This window comes from Stegostoma tigrinum, chromosome 2 (assembly GCF_030684315.1).
Source record: "Stegostoma tigrinum isolate sSteTig4 chromosome 2, sSteTig4.hap1, whole genome shotgun sequence".
In the NCBI taxonomy this organism is placed as follows: domain Eukaryota; kingdom Metazoa; phylum Chordata; class Chondrichthyes; order Orectolobiformes; family Stegostomatidae; genus Stegostoma; species Stegostoma tigrinum.
In genome coordinates this window covers 151431839-151456268 of record NC_081355.1, presented here as the reverse complement: position 1 = coordinate 151456268, position 24430 = coordinate 151431839, and the positions used below count along the sequence as shown (strand labels likewise).

The following is a 24430-nucleotide window of genomic DNA, read 5'->3' as shown; positions in this document are numbered from 1 at the left end:
ACAGTTGTTTACCTGTGGTCAAAATCTGTTTATTTCTGATAAACAGATAGTTCTTAAGGACAGGCACCTATCCTGTTTCTGTTGACTTTGGAGTATCAGGGACATAATTTGGGGAATGTTGTAAAATATTCAACTTTTATGACAAATCTAGGCATAGTGGAGTTTGATTTCCAGTGCATGACCCCAATGAGCCACGATACCATTGTACAGAATATAGGAGCAGCAATAGAACATAGGATCCCTAGAGTCTGTCCGTGCTAATGAGGGACTTCAATCTCAAACAAACAGCACTAGTAACCAGAATGTAATAAAACATTTTGTTTCTAAATGTCTTTCTTCTTGTTACTCTGCTACAGTTTAGTTGAAAGCGCTCTCGCTCTTAGTTAAAGTCATTCTCCAGAGACTTAAGCAGATAAGTAAATGCAACATGGAGTGTCGGAGCAGTATTTAGATGATTTAGATTATGAATTTAGATGTAGCAGTATTTTAGATGATGTTTTTATGCATACAAAACAGTAACATCTGTTTCACATAACAAGGTGTAGACCTGGATGAACACAGCAGGCCAAGCAGCATCAGAGGAGCAGGAAGGCTGACATTTTGGGTCTAGACCCTTCTTCAGAATATCCTTGTTATTTCAGATTCTCCAGCATCAGCAGTTCCTGCTGTCATCTGTTTCACATATTTGAATAGGCCTTGTTGTCTGGAGTTTTTTTAATTTTTCATTATGAATGTTTGGCTGAGTTTCAAAAACTTGAAAGCCACTTATTTCAGCAAGGGATTGTGTTCACAGTTTGATGATTTTAATAGGGTATTAAAGGATTATCTGCTTTTGTTGTTTCAAAATGTACATTTGCTCTTACAAATGACTACTTGAAAGGAATTACAATGGTACAGGTTTTTTTTAATATGAATGCTTGTGTTTTTCAATGTTAATTCTTTTAGATTGTTAAAGGTGTTAACTCATAGAATGCTGCGTTTTACTGTGAGGGAGGTTGAATGCAGTAGCAGGGAGGCTATGCTTCAGCCATACAGTGCATTGTTGAGACTACATTTGGAGTACTGTGTACAGCACTAGTCATTGCACTTACAGAACAATGTTGATGTGTTGGAAGCAGTTCAGAAAAGGTTAACCAAACTAATACCTGGAAATGGTGTTTGCTTTCTGAGGAAAGGATGAAAAAGCCTGCATCTTTTGGAGTTTAGAAGAATCAGAGGTGACTTAATTGAAACTGTATAAGATGCTGAGAGGACTTGAGCATGTGGAATGGATGGTACTGTTATGGGAGAACCTAGAACTGGGGGTCATTGTTTAAAAATAAGAGATGGCCAATTTTAGATAGAGATGGGGAAATATTTTTCTCTTGGAGGGTAGTGGGTCTTTGCAATTCCTTTCCTCATTAGGAATCATAGAAGGCAAACAGCATGGAAACAGACCCTTCAGTCTTACCAGTCCACACCCACCATGTTCCCAAACAAAACGCTAGTGCGGCCTCACTTGGAATATTGTGTGCAGTTCTGGTCGCCCCATTACAGGAAGGATGTGGAAGCATTGGAAAAGGTGCAGAGGAGATTTACCAGGATGTTGCCTGGTCTGGAGCGCAGGCCCTGTGAAGAAAGGCTGAGGAACTTGGGTCTGTTCTCATTGGAGAGAAGGAGGCTAAGAGGGGATTTAATAGGGACATACAAGATGATCAGAGCATTAGACAGGGTGGACAGTCAGAGTCTTTTTCCGAGGATGATGACTTCAGCTTGTACAAGGGGGCGTAGCTACAAATTGAGGGGTGATAGATTTAAGGCAGATGTCAGAGGCAGGCTCTTTACTCAGACAGTAGTAAGGGCATGGAACGCCCTGGCTGCCAATGTAGTGAACTCAGCCACATTAGGGGCATTTAAACAGTCCTTGGGTAAGCATATGGATGATGATGGGATAGTGTAGGGGGCGGGGCTTAGATTAGTTCACAGGTTGGCGCAACATCGAGGGCCGAAGGGCCTGTTCTGCGCTGTATTGTTCTATGTTCTATGTTCTATGTTCTAAGCGTCTAGGCTCAAAACGTCAGCTTTTGTGCTCCTGAGACGCTGCTTGGCCTGCTGTGTTCATCCAGCTCCACACTTTGTTATCTCAGATTCTCCAGCATCTGCAGTTCCCATTATCTCTAAACTAGTTCCCACTTGCCTGCAATTGGCCCCTACCCCTGCAACCGTTTTTTTTTCCTTTGTTCATTTACAGAATGAGTGCATCACTGGCCGAACAGCATTTATTGCCCATCCCTAATTGCCCAGAGTGTTGTTAAGAATCAACAATTGCAGTGGGTCTGGAGTCACATGTAGGCCAGACCAGGTAAGGATGGCAGTTTCCTTCCCTAAGAGGAATCAGTGAACCAGATGGGTTTTTCCTCAACAGTTGGCAGTGGATTCATGGTCATCATTAGATCCTGAATTCCAGATATTTATTAATACAAACTCCACCATCTGCCATGATGGGATATGAACCTGGGTCCCTCGAACATTATCTGGGTCTCTGAGTTAACAGCCCAGCGATAATACCACTAGGCCATTACCTCCCCTACTCATGTTCATATCCAAATGTCTTTTAAACGTAACTGTAAACATTGCTCTTCGTGTCCTCTTTAAGATTTCTCCTCTCTCCTTAAAAATACATCGCCTAGTTTTGAACTTGCCCACCCTGGGGACAAGATCCTTGCTATTCACTTTATCCGTGCCCCTCATGATTTTATAAACCCCTATAAGGCCACCCCTCAGCGTCCCGTGCTTCGTGAAAATGTTCCCAGCCAATCAAGCCTATTTTTGTAACTCAAACTCTAGAGCAGGATGTATGTAGTCCAACTCGGGAAGGGGCCATACTGGACCTGGTGCTGGGGAATGAACCCGGCCAGGACGTTGATATTACAGTAGGGGACTACTTTGGAAATGGCGACCACAATTCCGTAAGTTTTACAATACTCATGGACAAGGATAGGAGTGGTCCTAAAGGAAGACTACTAAACTGGGGGAAGGCCGACTGTACCAAGATTCGGCAGGATCTGAGGAATGTAGATTGGGAGAAACTGTTTGAAGGTAAATCCACATTTGATATGTGGGAGGCTTTTAAGGAGAGGTTGATTAGCATGCAGGAGAGACATGTTCCTGTGAAAATGAGGGATAGAAATGGCAAGATTAGGGAGCCACGGATGACAGGTGAAATTGTGAGACTAGCTAAGAGGAAAAAGGAAGCATACATGAGGTCTAGGCAACTGAAGACGGACGAAGCTTTGCAAGAATATCGGGAAGGTAGAGCGAATCTGAAACGAGAGATTAAGAGGGCTAAGAGAGGACATGAGATATTGCTGGCAAACATGGTTAAGGAAAGTCCCAAAGCCTTTTATTCATATATAAAGAGCAAGAGGGTAACTAGAGAAAGGATTGGCCCACTTAAGGACAAAGAAGGAAAGTTATGCGCCGATTCAGAGAAAATGGGTGACATTCTTAACGAGTACTTTGCATCGGTATTCACCAAGGAGAGGGACATGACGGATGTTGAGGTTAGGGATAGATGTTTGCTTACTCTGTGTCAAGTTGACATAAGGAAGGAGGAAGTGTCAGGTATCCTAAAAGACATTAAGGTGGACAGGTCCCCAGGTTAGGATGGGATCTATCCCAGGTTGCTGAGGGAAGTGAGAGAGGAAATAGCCGGGGCCTTAACAGATATCTTTGCAGTGTCCTTAGACACGGGTGAGGTCCCGGAGGACTGGAGAATTGCAAATGTTGTCCCCTTGTTTAAGAAGGGCAGCAAGGATAATCCAGGTAATTATCGACCGGTGAGCCTGACGTCAGTGGTAGGGAAGCTACTGGAGAAGATACTGAGGGATAGGATCTATTCCCATTTGGAAGAAAATGGGCTTATCAGTGATAGGCAACATGGTTTTGTGCAGGGCAGGTCATATCTTACCAACTTAATAGAATTCTTTGAGGACGTGACAAAGTTGATTGATGAGGCAAAGGCTGTAGATGTCATATACATGGACTTCAGTAAGGCGTTTGATAAGGTTCCCCATGGCAGGCTGATGGAGAAAGTGAAGTCACATGGGGTCCAGGGTGTGCTAGCTAGATGGATAAAAAAACTGGCTAGGAGACAGGAGACAGAGGGTAGTAGTAGAAGGGAATTTCTCAAATTGGATACCTGTGACCAATGGTGTTCCACAGGGATCTGTGCTGGGACCACTGTTGTTTGTGTTATATGTAAATGATCTGGAGGAAGATGTAGGTGGTCTGATCAGCAAGTTTGCTGATGACACTAAGATTAGTGGAGTAGCTGATAGTGAAGGGGACTGTCAGAGATTACAGCAGAATATAGATAGACTGGAGAGTTGGGCAGATAAATGGCAGATGGAATTCAATCTGGGCAAATGCGAGGTGGTGCATTTTGGAAGATCAAATTCAAGGGCGAACTATACAGTAAATGGAAAAGTCCTAGGGAAAATTGATGAACAGAGAGATCTGGGTGTTCAGGTCCATTGTTCCCTGAAGGTGACAACGCAGGTCAATAGGGTGGTCAAGAAGGCATATGGCATGCTTTCCTTCATTGGGCGGGGTATTGAGTACAAGAGTTGGCAGGTCATGTTGTAGTTGTATAGGACATTGGTTCAGCCACATTTGGAGTACTGTGTACAGTTCTAGTCGCCACATTACCAAAAGGATGTGGATGCTTTGGAGAGGGTGCAGAGGAGGTTCACCAGGATGTTGCCTGGTATGGAGGGTGCTAGCTATGAAGAGAGGCTGAATAGATTAGGATTATTTTCATTAGAAAGACGGAGATTGAGGGGGGACCTGATTGAGGTCTACAAAATAATGAGGGGTATAGACAGGGTGGATAGCAAGAAGCTTTTTCGCAGAGTGGGGGACTCAATTGCTGGGGGTCATGAGTTCAAAGTGAGAGAAGGAAAGTTTAAGGGAGATATGCGTGGAAAGTTCTTTACACAGAGGGTGGTGGGTGCCTGGAACGTATTGCCAACGGAGGTGGTAGACGCAGACACGTTAGCGTCTTTTAAGATATATTTGGACAGGTACATGGATGGGCAGGGAGCAAATGGACACAGACCATTAGAAAATAGATGACAGGTTAGACGGAGGATCTTGTTTGGCACAGGCTTGGAGGGCCGAAGGGCCTGTTCTGGTGCTGTAGGTTTCTTTCTTCTTTGTTCTTTATTCTTCAAACCCTCCATTCCTGGCAAAATCCTGGATAAATGTTTCTAAATGTTTTTAAGGCAGAGGTAGATTCTTGATTACCAAGGGGACAAAAGATTATCGGTGATGTGCAGAAGTATAGAGTTGAGGTGAAAATCCCAATCTTATTTGATGGAGGAGCAAGTTTGAAGGGCCGTGTGGCCTACTGTTATACATTGTTTGGTTGTTTGTACCTTTAAAATGCATCTTGAAGCATTCCCATTGCTATTACATGGCTGCTAAAAGCTAAACACTGGGATACAGTCACAGCACACAGGCTTAGGGTGGCTCAGTGGCTAACACTGCTGCCTTGCAGTCCAGGGACCCAGGTTCAATTCCACCCTCAGCTAACCATCTGTGTGGAGTTTGCACGTTCTCCTTGTGTCTGTGTGAGTTTCTGCCGGGAGCTCTGGTTTCTTCCCATGGTCCAAAGACTTGCAAGTTAGGTGGATTGCCCGTAGTGTGCAGGCTGGATGGGTTAGCCATGAGGAAATGCAGGGCTACAGCAGTGGGATTGGTCTGTGTGGGAGGGTTGGTGTGGTCAAATGGCCTGTTTCCACGCAGTGGTAATTCTCTACAAACAGAGTGATTGGCTTTGGCACATGCAGATGGTGCGTGGGGTTTGAGGGTAGGAGAGGATGGGAGATGTGAGGAGGAGTGGAGGGCCTGACACTTATCACAATTGAACTGATGCCCCACTAAATAGAAGGTGCTGTTCTAGCCAACCACCCTGACCATTCACAGGACTCTTGTGTCGCCTCGATCAGATCTGACTCTAAAGATGGCAACCTTGCCGGGAGCGGCGCTGATCCCTTTCAAGAAGGTGTGTCACCATGAGTCATAACCATTTCACACTGTCCTTTCCTACCCTTGCCACAAGAATCCAGCCCTTTTTTTCAAGTAGATAACTTGCTGAACAAAGGAGGAGGCCGGGTACAGATGACCTGGATCTGTGGTGACATCGGCAAGGTTGAGTATAAGATGGGGAATATTGCACCGAGACCTTGGAGAAAGTTTCGTCAATGGACCATAGAACAGGCAATGGCAGAATATATTGAGGTAGGCATTGAAAGTAATAGAGTGGAGGTCATTGTAGGTATACTAGATCTCAAAGGACAGACAACAGTATCATTTCTTCATCTTTCCCAATCTTCTGAGGAACAGCGACATTCAGAATGGTGAGTGGCTTGAAGGGGAATGTGCAGGTGGTGGTGTTCCCACGTAAGCGTTGATGGTGCTGTCTGAGGGGCCTTGGTAATTTGTTAATTTGTTGTAGATAGTACACACTGCTGCTGCTGAGTATCAGTGGTGGAGCGAGTGGATGCTTGTGGATGTGATGCCAATCAAGCGGCTGCTTTGTCCTGGATGGTATCAAGCTTTTTGAGGGTTGTTGGGGCTGCACCCATCCAGGCAAGTGGGGAGTATTCCATCCCTGACTTGTGGCTTGTAGATGGTGGGCAGGCTTCGGGGAGTCAGGAAGTGAGTTACTAGGATTTCTAGCCTCTAACATATTCGTGTAGTCACATTATTTATATGGCTAGTCCAGTTCAGTTTCTGGTTAATGGTGACCCACAGGATGTTGTTAGCAGGGGTTTCAGTGATGGTAACAGCATTGCATGTCAAAACAAAAATGGTTAGATTCTCTATTGTTGGAAATGGTCATTCCCTGGCAATTGTGTGACAAGAGTGTGACTTGCGATCACTCAGTTCAAGCCTAGATACTGGAGGGAAAGTCATTGATCAAACAGTTGAAGATGAGTGAGCCTGGTATTGGAGTGAAGTACTCAGTGATGGTAATGGTGTAGAGTATGAAGGGGAAATAGTTAGATTCTGCCTTGTTGGAGACTGTCAGTCCCTGGTATTTGAATAGAAGCCACACGCTGGGATGCTGGAAACGCAGAACAGAACAAAGATTGCTGGAGAAACTCAGCAGGTCTGGCAGCATCAGTGGAGAGAGTTAACATTTCATGTTTGAAATGACTCATTCTGAAGAAGTGTTGTATCAGCCTAGCAATTTAACTCTGCTTCTCTCTCCATAGACCTACCAAATTTCTCCAGCATCCTCTGTCTTTGCCTGGCACGTGATTGGTATGGATGTTACATTGTTCCATTGTAATATGTTTCTCTGTTCACCCCAGAATGGTTGCAAAGCAGCAGTGGTGTTCTTTCATTACTGCATCATGGCAAATTTCTTCTGGCTCCTGGTGGAAGGTCTCTACTTGCACACGTTACTGATTATTTCGTTCTTCTCAGAGAGAAAGTACTTCTGGTGGTACATACTTATTGGCTGGGGTAAGGCTAGTACATGAGTCTGTTACACAGGCAGTCATTTATCATTTGTGTTTGTGTGTATATGTTTTTGTGTATGTATATGTGTGCACGTTTGTGTGTATATGGTGTATGTTTGTGTGTGTGTGTATGTGTCTGTGTGTACATTTGTGTGTATGTATGTTTGGGTGTGTGTGTATGTATGTGTGTGTGTATATGTGTGTTTGGGTGTGTGTGTATATGTGTGTTTGGGTGTGTGTGTATGTGTGCACATTTGTGTGTCTATGTGTGTGCGTGTGTCTGTGTGCGTGTGTGTGTGTGTGTCTGTGTGTGCACACGAACGTATGCGTATTTCATGAAAGCAACTCTTTCACCATTATACTATAGAAGGATGACATGCAACCCCAGACCCAAACCAACAGTTAATAGCTAACTGTCATCTGCATCTTGGAGGAGTGCAAGAATAATAGAGTAATAATAAGAATGGATATGTATCCCAGTTAATGTGGGGAAGTGGAAAATTTATGGAAGCCTTGAAACGAGCGCAGGAGAACATTTCGAAGCCAGCACACAGAATGCCCTACAAGATAGAGGCCATTCAGCCCTTGAAGCCTAGTCTGCCATTTAATACCACCTGGCTGATCTCATCTCAGCCTCAACTCCACTTTACTGCTCTCTGTCCAATAGATAGGAGGTTGTCCTGATCCTAACATTTGAGAACGAAGTGGTAGATGTGGAAGGGGTGGAGCATTTTGATAATAGCGACCATAATTCAGGAGAATTTAAGGTAATCATGGACAAGAATAAAGGTGGACTGAAAATAAATGTTCTTAACTGGGGAAAGGCTGATTTTATTAAGACAGAGGCCAGCCAAAGAGCACTGAGAGAAGCTAGTTGCAGGATAATCTATATCAGTACACTGGGAGATGTTCAGATGGGTGACAGTGGGAGTGCAGGGTCAACACGTTCCCATAAGGGTCAAGGGTGGGATCCAGAGAAGTCCAAAGAATTGTGTGATATCAACAGATGTACGGGATCGGATACAGGGAGAGAAAGGAAGCGGATGACAGAAACCAAAGGGCTGAAAACCAGGGAGATCTCAGATGAGTAGAGAAGGTATGGGGGGGAAATGCCTAAAAAACAAAATTGGACAGCAAGGAGGTGACATGAAGAAACACTGGTGGGTAACATTCCGGAAAATCCAAAAGGTGTTTCATAGGTATATCAGGAGCAAGAGTGGAACCGGAAAAGAAATAGAGGGCCAATTAGGGACCAAAGTGGCAACCTATGTGTGAAGCCATTAACATAGCTGAGGCTTTAAATAAGTGTTTCACATCCATATTTACTGTAAAGAGGACTATATTTACTTTTGAGAATACAGTATGGTTGTAGAGTTAGGGAGAGGGACTGGTGATGTACCGGACTGAATTAGCATTGAGAGAGGGTAGGTATCACAGTTTTAGCAGGCTTCTCAGTGGATAAACCCCAGGCCCAGATGAGGTGTATCTACGGTTTCTGTGGAAGGCCAGGATGAAGATTGAAGTGGCCTTGACACCAATTTTCAAATCCCATCTAGCCTCGGGAAGGGTACCAAAGGACTGTAGGATGGCCAAGGAGGGACCATTTACTCAAGATGGGTTCTGAGAATAAACTAGGAAACTACTGGCCAGTGAGCCTAATGCCTGCGGTATGGAAATTTTTGGGGGAAAAAAGTACTGAGGGACAGAATCAATTCCCACTCAGAGAGGCAGGAATTAATCAAGGACAAAAGCACGGCTGTGTTAGAGGGGAGATTACATCAAACAAATCTGATTGACTTTCTTGAGAGATTGGCCATGTGTGTCACTGAGGGTAGTACAGTTAATGTCACCTACATGGTCTTCAGTCAGCGCTTTGACAAGATCACTGTAGTCTGCATAAGGAGATAAGAGCCCATCGGATCCAGGGTCGTTTGACAAATTGGACCCAAAATTGGCTTAGTGGCAGTAGGCCTTGGGGAGGCGATGGCCTAGTGGTATTATTGCTGGGCTCAGATAGCTTCCTGGACCTGGGTTCGAATCCCACCACAGCAGAAGGTGGAATTTGAATTCAATAACAATCAGGAATTAAAAACCTAACAATGACCATGAATCCATTGTTGATTCTCAGAAAAACCTGTCTGGTTCACTAATTCCCTTTCGGGGAAGGAAACTGCTCCTTACCTGGTCTGGCCTGCGTGTGACACCAGATCCCCAGCCAATGTGGTTGACCATCAACTACCCTCTGGGTAATTAGGGATGCCTAGTCAGTAATTTCCTCATCCTGTTAGTGGTGTCTCTGGTTGGGTCAATATTTATTTCCCTGAGATAACACTGTGTCGAGCTGGATGAACACAGCAGGCCATGCAGCATCAGAGGAGCAGGAAAGGAAATGTTTCGGGCCTAGACCCTTCTACATTTTCTGAAGAAGGGTCTAGTCCTGAAATGTCAGCCTTCCTGCTCCTCTGATGCTGCTTGGCCTGCTGTGTTCATCCAGCTCCACACCTTGTTATCTCAGATTCTCCAGCATCTGCAGTCCCTGCTATCTCTGAAACAATTTATTTCCCTGTCCCTAGTTACCTTTGAGAAAGTGGTGGTGAGCTGCCTTCTTGAACTGCTGCAGTCCTATACTGTAAGTTGACCCACAATGCTGTTAGGGAGAGAATTCCAGGATTTTGACCCAAAGGAACGACGATATATTTTCCAAGTCGGGTTGGTGGGTGGCTTGGAGGGGAACTTGCAGGAGGTGGTGTTCCCATGTGTCTGCTGCCCTTGTCCTTCTAGATGGAAGTATCTCAGGATCTTTGATAAGGCCATAGATCAGACACTGCGTGCAATTCTGGTCACCCTGGTTAGGAACAATTAAACAAGACAGAGTGCAAAGAAGATTTAGAAAGATGTTCCCGAGGCTGGATGGTTAAGGTTATAAGGAGAGGCTGGATAGGATGGGACATTTTCTCCAGGAGCATAGGAGGCTGGAGGGTGACTTTATCAAGGTTAATAAAATCACGAGGGGCATAGATAAGGTGAATAGCCAAAGTCTGTTCCCAAGGGTAGGGGAGTCCAAAACTAGAGGGGCATAGGCTTAAGGTGAGAGGGGAAGATTTAAAAGGGGCCTAGGGGCAATATTTTTGCACAGAGGGTGGTGTGTGTGTGGAATTAGCTGCCAGAGGAAGTGTTAGATGCGGGTACAATTACAACATTTAAAAGCCATTTGGACAAGTACATGGATAGGAAAGGTTGAGAGGGATATGGGACAAACAAAAACAAACAGGTCCAGTTTGGTTTAAGCAACCTGGTCGGCATGGACAAGATTAGATTTAGATTAGATTCCCTACAGTGTGGAAACAGGCCCTTCGGCCCAACAAGTCCACACTACCCCTTGGAGCATCCCATCCAGACCCATTCCCCTATAACCCACACACCCCTGAACACTACGGGCAATTTAGCATGGCCGATCCACCTAGCCTGCTAATCCTTGGACTGTGGGAGGAAACCGGAGCACCCAGAGGAAACCCACGCAGACACGGGGAGAATGTGCAAACTCCACACAGACAGTTGCCCGAGGCTGGAATCGAACCTGGGTCCCTGGCTCTGTGAGGCTGCAGTGCTAACCACTGAGCCACCGTGTCCCCCGGGACAAGTTGGGCCGAAGGATCTGATTCCATGCTGTATGACCCTATAGTGAATTTTTATATTGCATCCTGTAGATAGTACACACCAAGCTTCGGTGGTGGACAAAGAGGTGCTCAAGCATTTGGATGAGATGGAATTTAAACAGACTGCTTCATACTGGATAGTGTCTGAAGTAAAGTTCTCTTTAATTCTTTTGCCAGGGACTCCAATGCTGTTTATTGTCACCTGGACCATTACTCGAGTACATTATGACAATGAAGGGTAAGTTCACAGTGCTCGCTACAGTATAGGGTAGGATTTAGAATTCACAACATGGAGGGATTTTCAGTTCTGTTCAGAGTGTCCCGAGGGCAGCTCCAAACACTCTCAGAGATAGTAAGAACTGCTGATGCTGGAGTCTGAGATAACACAGTGTGGAGCTGGATGAACACAGCAGACCAGGCAGCATCAGAGGAGCAGGAAAGCTGATGTTTCGGGCCTCACGTCTGTTATGTTATGAGCTCTCGCCAGCACCGCGCTGGGCACAGCGTCCACTGATAGATGGGAGGACAGTCATTTCATTGACTGAGGCAGCCGTAGGGTTGGTGGCGATGGATGGGGGCGGAGGGGGCTGAGGTGGCTTTAGGATGTGGTGGGGGAGGAGTGGGAGGCCACTGAGGGAAGCAGATCGCTGTGTTCCTGTAAAAGGAGAAGATGGAGTGCTCCTCAACCTGGCACAGCCATGATGAGCTGGAGATCTCCATGACTGTATGTTATCCTGTGAATGTGAAGGAGACAGACCACAGTAAGAATATCGGAGCAGTGATGCTCTAAAAGCTGTCAAATTGCTGGGGAAGGTGCAGTTTAGATTCAGAAAGCTGATGCCAGAACAGAATTTGCATAACCACCATACAAGATGAAATAGGTTTGACTCTTCTAGCGATAGTAAGGAGAAGGCTGAGGGCGGATGGATTTTCAAGCATTATTACATTCTGAAAGCGTTCAATCCTGTCAATGGAGCAAAGATGTTTCCCATTCCGGAGGGAATTTAAAATTTGAGGTGACCACTGTAAAAAACCGTGAATAAATTGATGAGGGGATTCTGAAGACATATTTGCCAGTCACTGACCTACTTTTGCAACTGCAGCTTTTATACAGTGTAGTTATAAAGTCATGTAAAGGCTTGGGTTAAAGAGCTCAAATCGCACCATTATGTTCAAATAATAAGTCTCTAATTGAAAGCTATTCTCAGGAATGGTGGCCATGAAAGAACCATCAATTTTTTTGGAATACCCCAGATGTTTACTGTTTCCTTTAGGGTTTGTTCTTATTCACTCCTGACGCTTAGGTATTGCTGGGTGGGCTGGAATTCCTTGCCCATCTCTTGTTGCCCCTTAAGAAGGTGGTGGTGAGCTGCCTTCTTGAATCGCTGCAGTCCATCTGTTGTAAGGTTACCCACAATACCCTGATGGAGGTAATTCCAGGATTTTAGTGACATAGGGGTCTACAGCACAAGACAAAGATCCTTCAGCCCATCGAGTCTGTGCCGATCAAAGGAAAACGCCTATCATCACAAGTGTGCACCTAAATACTTCTCCAGTGCGATGACGGTTTCTGCCTCGACCAGCCTTACAGGCAGTGAGTTCCAGATCCTGGCCCAGCGACACTGAAGGAACAGCGATATATTTCCAGGTCAGGATGGTGAGTGGCTTGGAAGGGAACTTGGTGGTGTTGCCATATAGGTCATGGGTTTGGAAGGTGCTGCCTAAGGATCTTTTGGTGAATTCCTACAATGCATCTTGTAGATAGTACACACTGCTCCTACTGAACGTCGGTAGGTGGGGGAGTGAATGCTTGTGGATGTGGTGTCAATCAAGCAGCTGCTTTGTCCTGGATAGTGCACAGTTTCTTGAGCATTGCTGAAGCACATCCAGGCAAGGGGGGAGTATTCCACTGCACTCCTGACTTACGACTGCTGGATGTTGGACAGGTTTTAGGGAGATAGCAAGTGAGTTACCTGCTACAGGTGCATAGTTTCTCGCCTGTTCTTGTAGGCACAGTATTTATATGGTTAGTCCAGTTCAGTTCCTGGTCAGTGGTAACCTCCAGGATGTGGTCAGTGTCCACATTGTCCACAACAGCATGGAGTGTCAAAGCAAAAATGGTTAGATTCTCTCTTGTTTGAGATTGCCTTGAACTTGTGTGACATGAATGTTACTTTGTCCTGCACATTAGACAATGGAGAGCCAGTGGACATGATCTACTTGGATTTCCAGAAGGCCTTTAACAGGGGGCCACGTTGGAAGCTGCTAAATAATATAAGACCCCATGGGTGTTAGGGACAAGGTAGTAGCATGGATAGAGGATTGGCTGACCGGCAGAAGACAGAGAATTGGGATAATGGGGCCTTTTTCAGGATGGCAGCTTGTGACCAGTGAGGTTCCTCAGAGATTGGTGTTGGGATCAGAACTATTCATGTTGTACATTAATCATCAAACAATTGAAGATGTTGGGCTGAGGACATTACCCTGAGGAACTCCTGAGAGATGGCCCGGAGCTCAAGTGACTGACCTCCAACAATCACAACCATCTTCCTATGCGCCAGGTTTGACTTTAAACATTACAGAGTTTGTCCCTGATACCCATTGATTCCAGTTTTGCTGAGGCTCCTCGATACCATATTTGTTACAATGTGGCCTTTATGTCAAGGACTGACACTCTCACCACACGGCTGGAATTCAGCTCTTTTGTCCATGTTTGAACCAACGCTCTAAGGAGGCCAGGAGCTGAGTGGCCCTGGCAGAAACCAAACTGAGCATCACTGAGCAGGTTATTGCTGAGCGGGTGCTGCTTGATAGCACTGTTACTGACACCTTCCATCACTTTACTGATGATTGAGAGGAGACTGATGGGGCGGTAATTGGCCGGGTTGGATTGGACCTGCTTTTTGTGTACAGGACACACTTGGGAAATTTTCCACATTGTCAGGTAGATACCAGTGTAATCGTGCCTAGTTTGGCCTGCATGTAACTCCAGGTCCATTGCAGTTCGTGGGACCATGAATGTAAAGCTAGATAAGCACATGAGGAAGAGAGGAATAGATAGATATGCTGCTAGGGTTAGAGGAGGCAATATAAATGTCCAGCATAGACCATTTGGGAGGTAGACCCTGACTCTGTGACCTTAACATAACCTGAATTAATTTGCAGCCCAAGAAATTATTTCATCATCATATCCCCACAGTGTGGGGACAGGTCCTTCAGCCCAACAAGTCCACATTGACCCTCAGAGCATCCCACTCAGACCCATCCCCCTATAACCCATCTAACCCACATCCCTGAACACTACAGGCAATTTAGCATGGCCAATCCACTTAGCTTTGGACTGTGGGAGGAAACCGGAGCCCCTGGAGGAAACCCCATTAGACACGGGAGAACATGCAAACTCCACACAGACAGTTGCCCAAGGGTGGAATCAAACCCAGGTTCCTGGTGCTGAGAGACATCAGTGCTAACCACAGAGCCACCGTGCTGCCCTGTGATTTATGGAAACAACGAGATGAATAAGCCAGGAGTTTGTGCCTCTCGAATAGAGCAGGACTGTAATTAAATCTCAGCACCCAAAGATTAGGAAGCGGTGATCAGATCAGAAGGCCACTGAGTAGGTCTGAACATAGATGTGAGGAGGTGAGACTATGTGAAAGAGATTTGACATGATTGGAGAGAATATGCGTTTAACTTAACCCACGTGGGTTGCTGGGGTTTCTGTGATTTATCTGTGTCCACTTAGTCTAAGCCAGTTTATTCTTTTATCCTTTAGATGTTGGCTCAATATTGACTCTCCGTACTGGTGGATCATTCGGGCTCCCATTCTGGTCTCTATCTCGGTAAGGACACGGTGCTGAACTTGCTGTTGAACATGGGAATTTTAACTCCTGGGTTGAAACCATTGAGAAGATGGGCTATCATCCCAGGAGCCGCAGGGGATGTACAGGGCCATACAGTTCACAGAATTGTTACGAGGCAGAAGGGGGCCATTCAGCCCTTCATATCTGCACCGACTCTGCAAGCCTTTTAATTTAGAGCCCAATCTCCTGCCTTTGACAGCAGACTTGGTTTCAGCTTAAATGATCATCCATTGCAGTTTTAAAAAACTCGACTGACCATCTGCTGTCCCTCATAGAAATATAGAAAGGAGGAGGCGATGGCCTAGTGGCATTATCGCTGGACTGTTAATCCAGAGCCTGGGTTCAAATCCTGCCATGGCAGATGGTGGAATTTGAATTCAATAAATATCTGGAATTAAGAATCTAATGATGACTGTGAATCAATTGTCAGGAAAATCCCATCTGGTTCACTGATGTCCTTTAGGGAAGGAAACTGCCATCCTTACCTCGTCTGGTCTACACGTGACTCCAGACCCACAACAACGTGGTTGACTTCTAACTGCCTTCTAGTCAATTAGGGATGAGCAATAAATGCTGCCTGGTCAGCAAAGCCATCATGCCATAAATAAAGGAAAAAAGAAGGAGCAGGATGTAGGCCATTCAGCCCTTTGAGCCTGCGCCATCATTTAGTATGATCATCCAGCCCAGTCCCCTGTTTCCGCTTTCTCCCCATACCCTTTGATCACTTCAACCTTAAGAACGACATGTAACACCTTCTCCAAAACATTGAATGTTTTGGCCTTGAGCTTCGTCCGGCAGAGAATTCAGCAGGATCTTCACTGTTTGCTGAAGAAATTTCTCCTCATCTCAGTCTTAAATAACTTACCCATATCTATAGACTATGATAATAAAATGTGAGGCTGGATGAACACATTTCCTCTCTGATGAAGGGTCTAGGCCCGAAACGTCAGCTTTTGTGCTCCTGAGATGCTGCTGGGCCTGCTGTGTTCATCCAGCCTCACATTTTATTATCTTGGAATTCTCCAGCATCTGCAGTTCCCATTATCTCTATAGACTATGATCCTGGCAGCCAGCTAACCAGTCATCAGAAACATTCTTCCTGCATTTACCCTGTCTAGTCCTGATAGAATTTTACACGTCTCTAAGAGATGCCCACGAACCTTTTAAATTCCAGTGAATATAGTCCAAACCGATCCAGTCTCTCTTTGTCTGTTTGCACTGCCATCCCAGACTCAGTCTGGTAAAACTTTATCGAGCTCCCATCCTTGCATCACTGAGGCATCTAAGTATAGGGTGACATAGACAAGTGAGCTGCACAAGATTAGGGATAAAGGGAGGTAAGGACGAGATGTTTTGTACTCTCGTGACCGAAGAAGAAGGGTCTCTCTACACCTCTGATAAATAGGTTTTACAATCGAACCCTTACTGAGTTTCCCCCTTTAGTATATCTGCACCTTGGTCAGGAGACAGTTAAAAGAGCGGTCAATGCAGATGGCTCTAATTTAAGTGAGAACATTAGAACACAGAACATAGAACATTACGGCACAGTACAGGCCCTTCGGCCCTCGATGTTGTGCCGACCTGTCATACCGATCTCAAGCCCATCTAACCTACACTATTCCATGTACGTCCATATGCTTGTCCAATGACGACTTAAATGTACCTAAAGTTGGCGAATCTACTACCGTTGCAGGCAAGGCGTTCCATTCCCTTACTACTCTCTGAGTAAAGAAACTACCTCTGACATCTGTCCTATATCTTTCACCCCTCAATTTAAAGCTATGCCCCCTCGTGCTCGCCATCACCATCCTAGGAAAATGGCTCTTCCTATCCACCCTATCTAACCCTCTGATTATCTTATATGTTTCAATTAAGTCACCTCTCCGCCTTCTTCTCTCTAATGAAAACAGCCTCAAGTCTCTCAGCCTTTCCTCGTAAGACCTTCCCTCCATACCAGGCAACATCCTAGTAAATCTCCTCTGCACCCTTTCCAAAGCTTCCACATCCTTCTTATAATGCGGTGACCAGAACTGTACACAATACTCCAAGTGCGGCCGCACCAGAGTTTTGTACAGCTTCACCATAACCTCTTGGTTCCGGAACTCGATCCCTCTGTTAATAAAAGCTAAAACACTGTATGCCTTCTTAACAGCCCTGTCAACCTGGGTGGCAACTTCAAAGGATCTGTGTACATGGACACCGAGATCTCTCTGCTCATCTATATTACCAAGAATCTTACCATTAGCCCAGTACTTTGTCTTCCAGTTACTCCTACCAAAGTGCATCACCTCACACTTGTCCGCATTAAACTCCATTTGCGAACTCTCAGCCCAGCTCTGCAGCTTATCAATGTCTGTCTGCAACCTACAGCATCCTTCGTCACGATCCACAACTCCACCGACCTTAGTGTCGTGGGCAAATTTACTAACCCATCCTTCTACGCCCTCATCCAGGTCATTTATAAAAATGACAAACAGCAGTGGACCCAACACCGACCCTTGCGGTACACCACTAGTAACTAGTCTCTAGGATGAACATTTCCCATCAACTACCACCTTCTGCCTTCTTTCAGCAAGCCAATTTCCAATCCAAACTGCTATATCTCCCACAATTCCATTCCTCCGCATTTTGTACAATAGCCTACTGTGGGGAACCTTATCGAACGCCATTGCTGAAATCCATATACACCACATCAACCGGTTTACTCTCATCTACCTGTTTGGTCAACTTCTCAAAGAACTCAATAAGGTTTGTGAGGCATGACCTTCCCTTCACAAAACCATGCTGACTATCCCTAATCAATTTATTCTTTTCTAGATGATTATAAATCCTATCCCTTATAACCGTTTCCAACACTTTACCAACAACTGAGGTAAGGCTCACTGGTCTATAATTACCAGGGTTGTCTCTACTCCCCTTCTTGAACAGGGGAACCACATTTCCTATCCTCCAGTCTTCTGGCACTATTTCTGTAGACAATGACGAGTTAAAGATCAATGCCAAAGGCTCGGCAATCTCCTCCATGGCTTCCCAGAGGATCCGAGGATAAATCCCATCTGGCCCACGGGACTTATCTATCTTCACACTCTGTAGGATTTCTAGTACCTCTTCCGTGTGAACCTCAATCCCACCTAGTCTAGTAGCCTGTATCTCAGTATTCTCCTCGACAACATTGTCATTTTCTAGAGTAAATACTGTCAAAAAATATTCATTTAGGGCTTCCCCTATGTCCTCTGACTCCACACACAACTTACCACTACTATCCTTGATTGGGCCTAATCTTACTTTCATCATTCTTTTATTCCTTATATACTTATAGAAAGCCTCAGGGTTTACCCTGATCCTATCCACCAACAATTTCTCATGTCTCCTCCTGGCTCTTCTGAGCTCTCTCTTTAGGTCTTTCCTGGCTACCTCGTAGCCCTCAAGTGCACTAACGGAGCCTTCACATCTCATCCTAACATAAGCCTTCTTCTTCCTCTTGACCAGAGATTCCACCTCCTTCGTAAACCACGGCTCCCGTGCTCTACAGCTTCCTCCCTGCCTGACAGGTACATACCTATCTAGGACACACAGGAGCTTTTCCTTGAATAAGCTCCACATTTCTAATGTGCCCATCCCCTGCAGTTTCCTTCCCCATCCTATGCTCCCTAAATCTTGCCTAATCTCATCGTAATTGCCTTTCCCCCAGCTATAACTCTTGCCCAGTGGTATACACCTATCCCTTTCCAACACTAAAGTAAACATAACAGAATTGTGATCGCTATCACCAAAGTGCTCACCTACTTCCAAATCTAACACCTGGCCGGGCTCATTACCCAGTACCAAATCTAATGTGGTTTTGCCCCTTGTTGGCCTATCTATATACCGTGTCAGGAAGCCCTCCTGCACACATTGGACAAAAACTGACCCATCTACAGTCCTCGAACTATAGTGTTCCCAGTCAATATTTGGAAAGTTGAAGTCCCCCATGACAACTACCCTGTCTCTCTCACTCCTATCGAGAATCATCTTTGCTATCCTTTCCTCTACATCTCTGGAACTATTCGGAGGCCTACAGAAAACTCCCAACAGGGTGACCTCTCCTTTCCTGTTTCTAACCTCAGCCCATACTACCTCAGTTGACGAGTCCCCAAACATCCTTTCCGCAACTGTAATACTGTCCTTGACCAACAATGCCACACCTCCCCCCCTTTTACCATCTTCTCTGTTCTTACTGAAACATCTAAATCCCGGAACCTGCAACCATTCCTGTCCCTGCTCTATCCATGTCTCCGAAATGGCCACAACATCGAAGTCCCAGGTACTAACCCATGCTGCAAGTTCACCCACCTTATTCCGGATGCTCCTGGTGTTGAAGTAGACACGCTTCAATCCAACTTCTTGCTTGCTGGTGCCATCTTGCTTCCCTGAAACTTTATTGCAGATCACCCTACTCTCAACCTTTTCTATAGTCGAACTACAATTTTGGTTCCCGTCCCCCTGCTGAATTAGTTTAAACCCACCCGAATAGCCTTAGCAAATTTCCCCCCAGGATATCGGTACCCCTCTGGTTCAGGTGAAGACCGTCTTGCTTGTAGAGGTCCCACCTACCCCAGAAAGAGCCCCAATTATCCAAGAATCCAAAACCCTCCCTCCTGCACCATCCCTGTGGCCACATGTTGAACTCCTCTCTCTCCCTATTCCTCGCCTCACTAGCACGTGGCACGGGCAACAAACCAGAGACAACAACTCTGTTCGTCCTAGCTCTCAGCTTCCATCCTAGCTCCCTGAATTTCTGCCTTAAGTCCCCATCTCTCTTCCTACCTATGTCATTGGTGCCAATGTGGACCACGACTTGGGGCTGCACCCCCTCCCCCTATTGCCCCGACAGTGAGCCAAATTGCAGTAGGGAACGGTATTAGGTGTGAAACATGCTACTTGGATTTTAACTCTCATATCCATTTGGCACAACGAGTTACAATCCCCAACCCCCACCACCTTCATAACTCAGTAACTGGTCACATTGAACTTCCCAGCACATTCTTTTTCCCAAAAGGATTGAAGATTGAGTTATTCCTTTTGGTCTGTTGGAACAATGTACACTACCAAAAGAACTCTTTTGAAAATGTTGTTGAAGTATTTGAAGTATTCATGGAGCCAATTTAGATAATGTCAATCTTGTTAGCAACATCCAATGCATCGTCGTCTGCGGCCAGTCATACATGTGCCTTCTTTGCACCATCAGGCCTGATAAGACTTTAGCTACATCAACACCACGTAATTTGTCGTCAGCCTGTTGATCTGATGTTTGTTGGCCTTGATGTCAACAATGAAAAGTAAAGTATTGTTGGCCTCAGTTTTCTTCATAGCTGATTCAGTGGTCAGAGGGAACTTAATGATAGCTTAATAGTCCAATTTATTCCTCCTGGGTGCCAGCTTTCTGGGATACTTGAGTTATCTTCTCAGTCTGAGTGTCCTTGGTCTCCTTGAGATAGGTGTCATCCTAATTTTCTTCCATCTGTGACTATGAACTCCCTTCAAAATGGCCGCTTTTGCTTTCATGGCCTTGGACTTAGCCTGAGTTTATACAGGGACAGCTTAAGTCTCCTTACACTCGCATGGATCACATGCTAGGACCCTGAAGCTCTCTATCCATTGACCATTGGTGAATCTCAGGAAAACACTGGAAAACCACTCAGGAGTTCAGTCTAGAAAAGAGAAAGAATGGACTGTTGCTTTGTGTAGGGTCCCCTTTAGCAGAGTCAGGTCCACCTGTGATCCCAACTAACCTTTCATTTTCAGTCACTAAACTGCTGTGCATTTCCAGCAGTTGTTACTAGCACACAGGTACATGCCGTGCAGCATTTGTACAAGAGTAGTCAAGGAGACAGGGACAATAACAGCAGAGATAACAAGGTCTAGAGCTGGATGAACACAGCAGGCCAAGCAGCATCTTAGGAGCAGGAAAGCTGACGTTTCAGGCAGACCTGAAACGTCAGCTTTTGTGCTCCTAAATGCTGCTTGGCCTGCTGTGTTCATCCAGCTCCACACCTTGTTATCTCGGATTCTCCAGCATCTGCAGTCCCTGATATCTGACACATAACAGCAGTTAGGTATCACTGGAATTCATTGGCTAGATGTACATTGAGCTTGCCAATTCTAACAAAGAATTTGAAAAGCAAATATCACGTTGACCTGTATCGCAAAGGGATTAGACTCTAAAAATAAGGAAGTCATGCCACAGTAGAAGAGAGGTTTGATGAGACTATATCAGGAATATTTTTGTGCTCTTTGATCTTTATACTTGGGGAAGGATATATTTGTACAGGGAACTTCACCAGCTCGGTCCCTGGGATAAGAGGGTGATCCTAGGCTGAGACGCTGAGTAAATTGAGTCTATATTCTCTGGATTTTAGAAGAATAAGAAGTGATTTGAATTCAAGATTGTAAAGGGGCTTGACAGGGCTCAAGAAACTGAGAGGCTATTTGACCTGGCTTGGCGAGTTGTCACACCTTATTCTCTAGCTAGAGGTGGGCAATCATTTAGAACAAAGAACAAAGAAAATTACAGCACAGTACCAGGCCCTTTGGCCCTCTAAGCCTGCGCCAATTGAGATCCTCTGTCTAACCCTGTCATCTATTTTCTAAGGGTCTGTATCCCTTTGCTCCCCGCCCATCCATGTACCTGTCCAGATATATCTTAAAAGACGCTAACGTGTCTGTGTCTACCACCTCCGCTGGCAACATGTTCCAGGCGCCCACCACCCTCTGTGTAAAGAGCTTTCCATGCATATCTCCCTTAAACTTTCCTCCTCTCACTTTGAACTCATGAGCCCTAGTAATTGGGTCCCCCATTCTGGGAAGTAGGAGATCTGAGATGAGGAGAAATTTCTTCGCACAGATGGTGAGCAGCCTTTAGAATTCTACATCCCGGAATACTACTTCATTGTTGAATACATTTAAGGTTGCGATTTTTGGTTTGTCTGGGAATTGAGGGAGTAGGTGGGAAAGTGAAACCAGCCATCAACCTGATCATTTGGAATATCATAGTCGGTGCAATGGGATCTTTGGTGTACTCCTATTTCTTATGTTCAAGTGGTTGAACCTTGTTTTCCCCTCTTTAGGTAAACTTTATTCTCTTCATCTGTATCATTCGAATCCTGGTTCAAAAACTCCACTCACCAGATGTTGGGCTCAACGATATCAGTCAATATTCGTAAGTGTTCTTCTCAGTGTGTTGTAGCAACATCCATCACCATACTCTTGCCCATTCAATCTTGGCTATATCTCACACCACAGTTTGTCAGCTGTTAATATCATTGTGAGGGGAACTGGTCTCCTAGAACACCAGTAAACAGCATTCCAAATCAGTGAGGGATCATCCCTTTGTGAAAGTGTCAAGAATCAGAGGACATAACTCCGGATGTAGTAATCCCACATTTAAGACATCTAATGTCACTCCAATATTCAAAAAGGGAGGAAGAGAGAAAGCAGAATTATAGACCAGTGAGCCTGATATCGTTAGTGGGGACAATTTTCAAATCCATTGTCAAGGATTTTATAGCAGAGCATTTAGAAAGCAGTGGTGGGATCAGACAGAGTCAGCATGGATTTATGAAGGGGAAATCATGCTTGACAACTCTGTTGGTATTCTATGAAGATGTACCTAGTAGAGTTTGCAAGGGGGAGCCAGTCGATGTAGTACATTTGGACTTTCAGAATACATTTGACAAAGACCCACGTAACAGATTAATGTGTAATATTAAAGTGCATGGTGTTGGGGGATGTGTTTTGACATGGTTAAAAAACTGGTTGGCAGAGTGGAAACAACAAGTCAGAATTAATGGGTCTTTTTCAAATTGGCAGGTAGTAACTGGTGGGGTGCCACAGGGATCCTAACTGTTCACAATATATGTTAATGATTTGAATGAGGGAACAAAATGTAACATCTCTAAGTTTGCAGATGACACCAGGTTGGCTGGGAGGGTGAACTGTGACGAGGATGCAAAAATCCTTCAGAATGATCTCAACAGGTTGGGTGAGTGGGCAGATCAATGGCAGATGCTGTATAATTTGAATAAATGTGAGGTTATTCACTTCAGGAACAAAAACAAGGCAGCAGATTACTACCTGAAAGGCTGTAAATTGGGAGAGGGGAATGTGCAGCGGGACCTGGGTGTCCTTGTGCACCAGTTGCTGAAGGTAAACATGCAGGTGTAGTGGGGGTAAAGAAGGCAAATTGTATGTTGGCCTTCATTATGAAAGGTTTCAAATACAGGAGCAGGGATGTGTTGTTGCAGTTATACAGGGCCTTGGTGAGACCGCACCTGGAATATTGTGTGCAGTTTTGGTCTCCTTTTCTGAGGAAGGGCGCTCTTGCTCTCGAGGGAGTGCAGCGAAGGTTTACCAGGCTGATTCCAGGGATGGTGGGTCTGACGTATGAGGAGAGATTGACTAGGTTGGGATTGTTTTTACTTGAGTTCTGATGAATGAGGGGGGATCTCATAGAGACTTATAAAATTCTAACAGGACTGGACAGGGTAGATGCAGGGAGGATGTTCCCGATGGTGGGTGTGTCCAGGGGTCACAGTGTGAGGATTCGGGCTGGATGATTTAAGACGGAGATGAGGAAACATTTCTTCACCCAAAGAGTGGTGAGCCTGTCGAATTCATTATCACAGGAAATAGTTAATGCCAAAACTTTGAATTTATTCAAGAGGCAACTAGATACAGCACTCAGGGTGAATGGGATCGAAGGTTAAGGGAGAGAGCAGGATTAAGCTGTTGAGTTGGACGATCAGCCATGATCATGATGATTGGTAGAGCAGGTTCGAGGGGCCGAATGGCCTTCTCTTGCTCCTATCTTCTATGTTTCTAAGACAAAGATAAGGATGATTTTCTTCTGTCTGAGGAGAGTGAATCTGCGAAATTCTTTACCTCACTGGTCTGCGGAGTCATTAAGTACATTAAAGGCTGAGAGACTTTTAATCAGGAAGGGGAATCCAGGGTTATGCGGAAAAAGCAGGAAGGTAGAGTTGGGGATTATCAGATTAGTCATTATCCCATTGAATGGCAGAGCAGACCCGATGGATTGAATGGCCTAATTCCACACCTTTCACATTGTTGCATTAACATTAAAAGATCAAATATAAATATCTCATTTTAACCAATTGAATTGCACCACATTTTTTTTTTACTTTTATCAAAAACTAAAATTATTGTAAATAAAAGAATTAAACAATATCAAACATAGAAAGGGTTGACGGTCAGAATCTTTTTTCCCAGATTTGAAATGTCTAAAACTAGGGGGCATGTATTTAAGGTGATGGGGGTAAGTTCAAAGGAGATGTGAGTGGCAATTGTTTTACACAGAGAGTGGTCAGTGCCTCGAAAGCATTGCCGGGGTGGAGGTGGAGGT

General features: G+C 45.1%; 1 protein-coding gene across 1 annotated transcript in view; it reads left to right on the top strand.

Moving 5' to 3' along the window:
* The window catches only part of LOC125462931 (vasoactive intestinal polypeptide receptor-like), an 89553-nt gene that overhangs the window by 53150 nt on the left and 11973 nt on the right, over positions 1 to 24430 (top strand). The window contains exons 7-10 of the mRNA XM_059640244.1: positions 7362 to 7515; positions 11345 to 11405; positions 14943 to 15009; positions 22137 to 22228. Coding sequence (XP_059496227.1) covers positions 7362 to 7515; positions 11345 to 11405; positions 14943 to 15009; positions 22137 to 22228 — 374 coding nt within the window. The remainder of the gene's footprint in view (positions 1 to 7361; positions 7516 to 11344; positions 11406 to 14942; positions 15010 to 22136; positions 22229 to 24430) is intronic.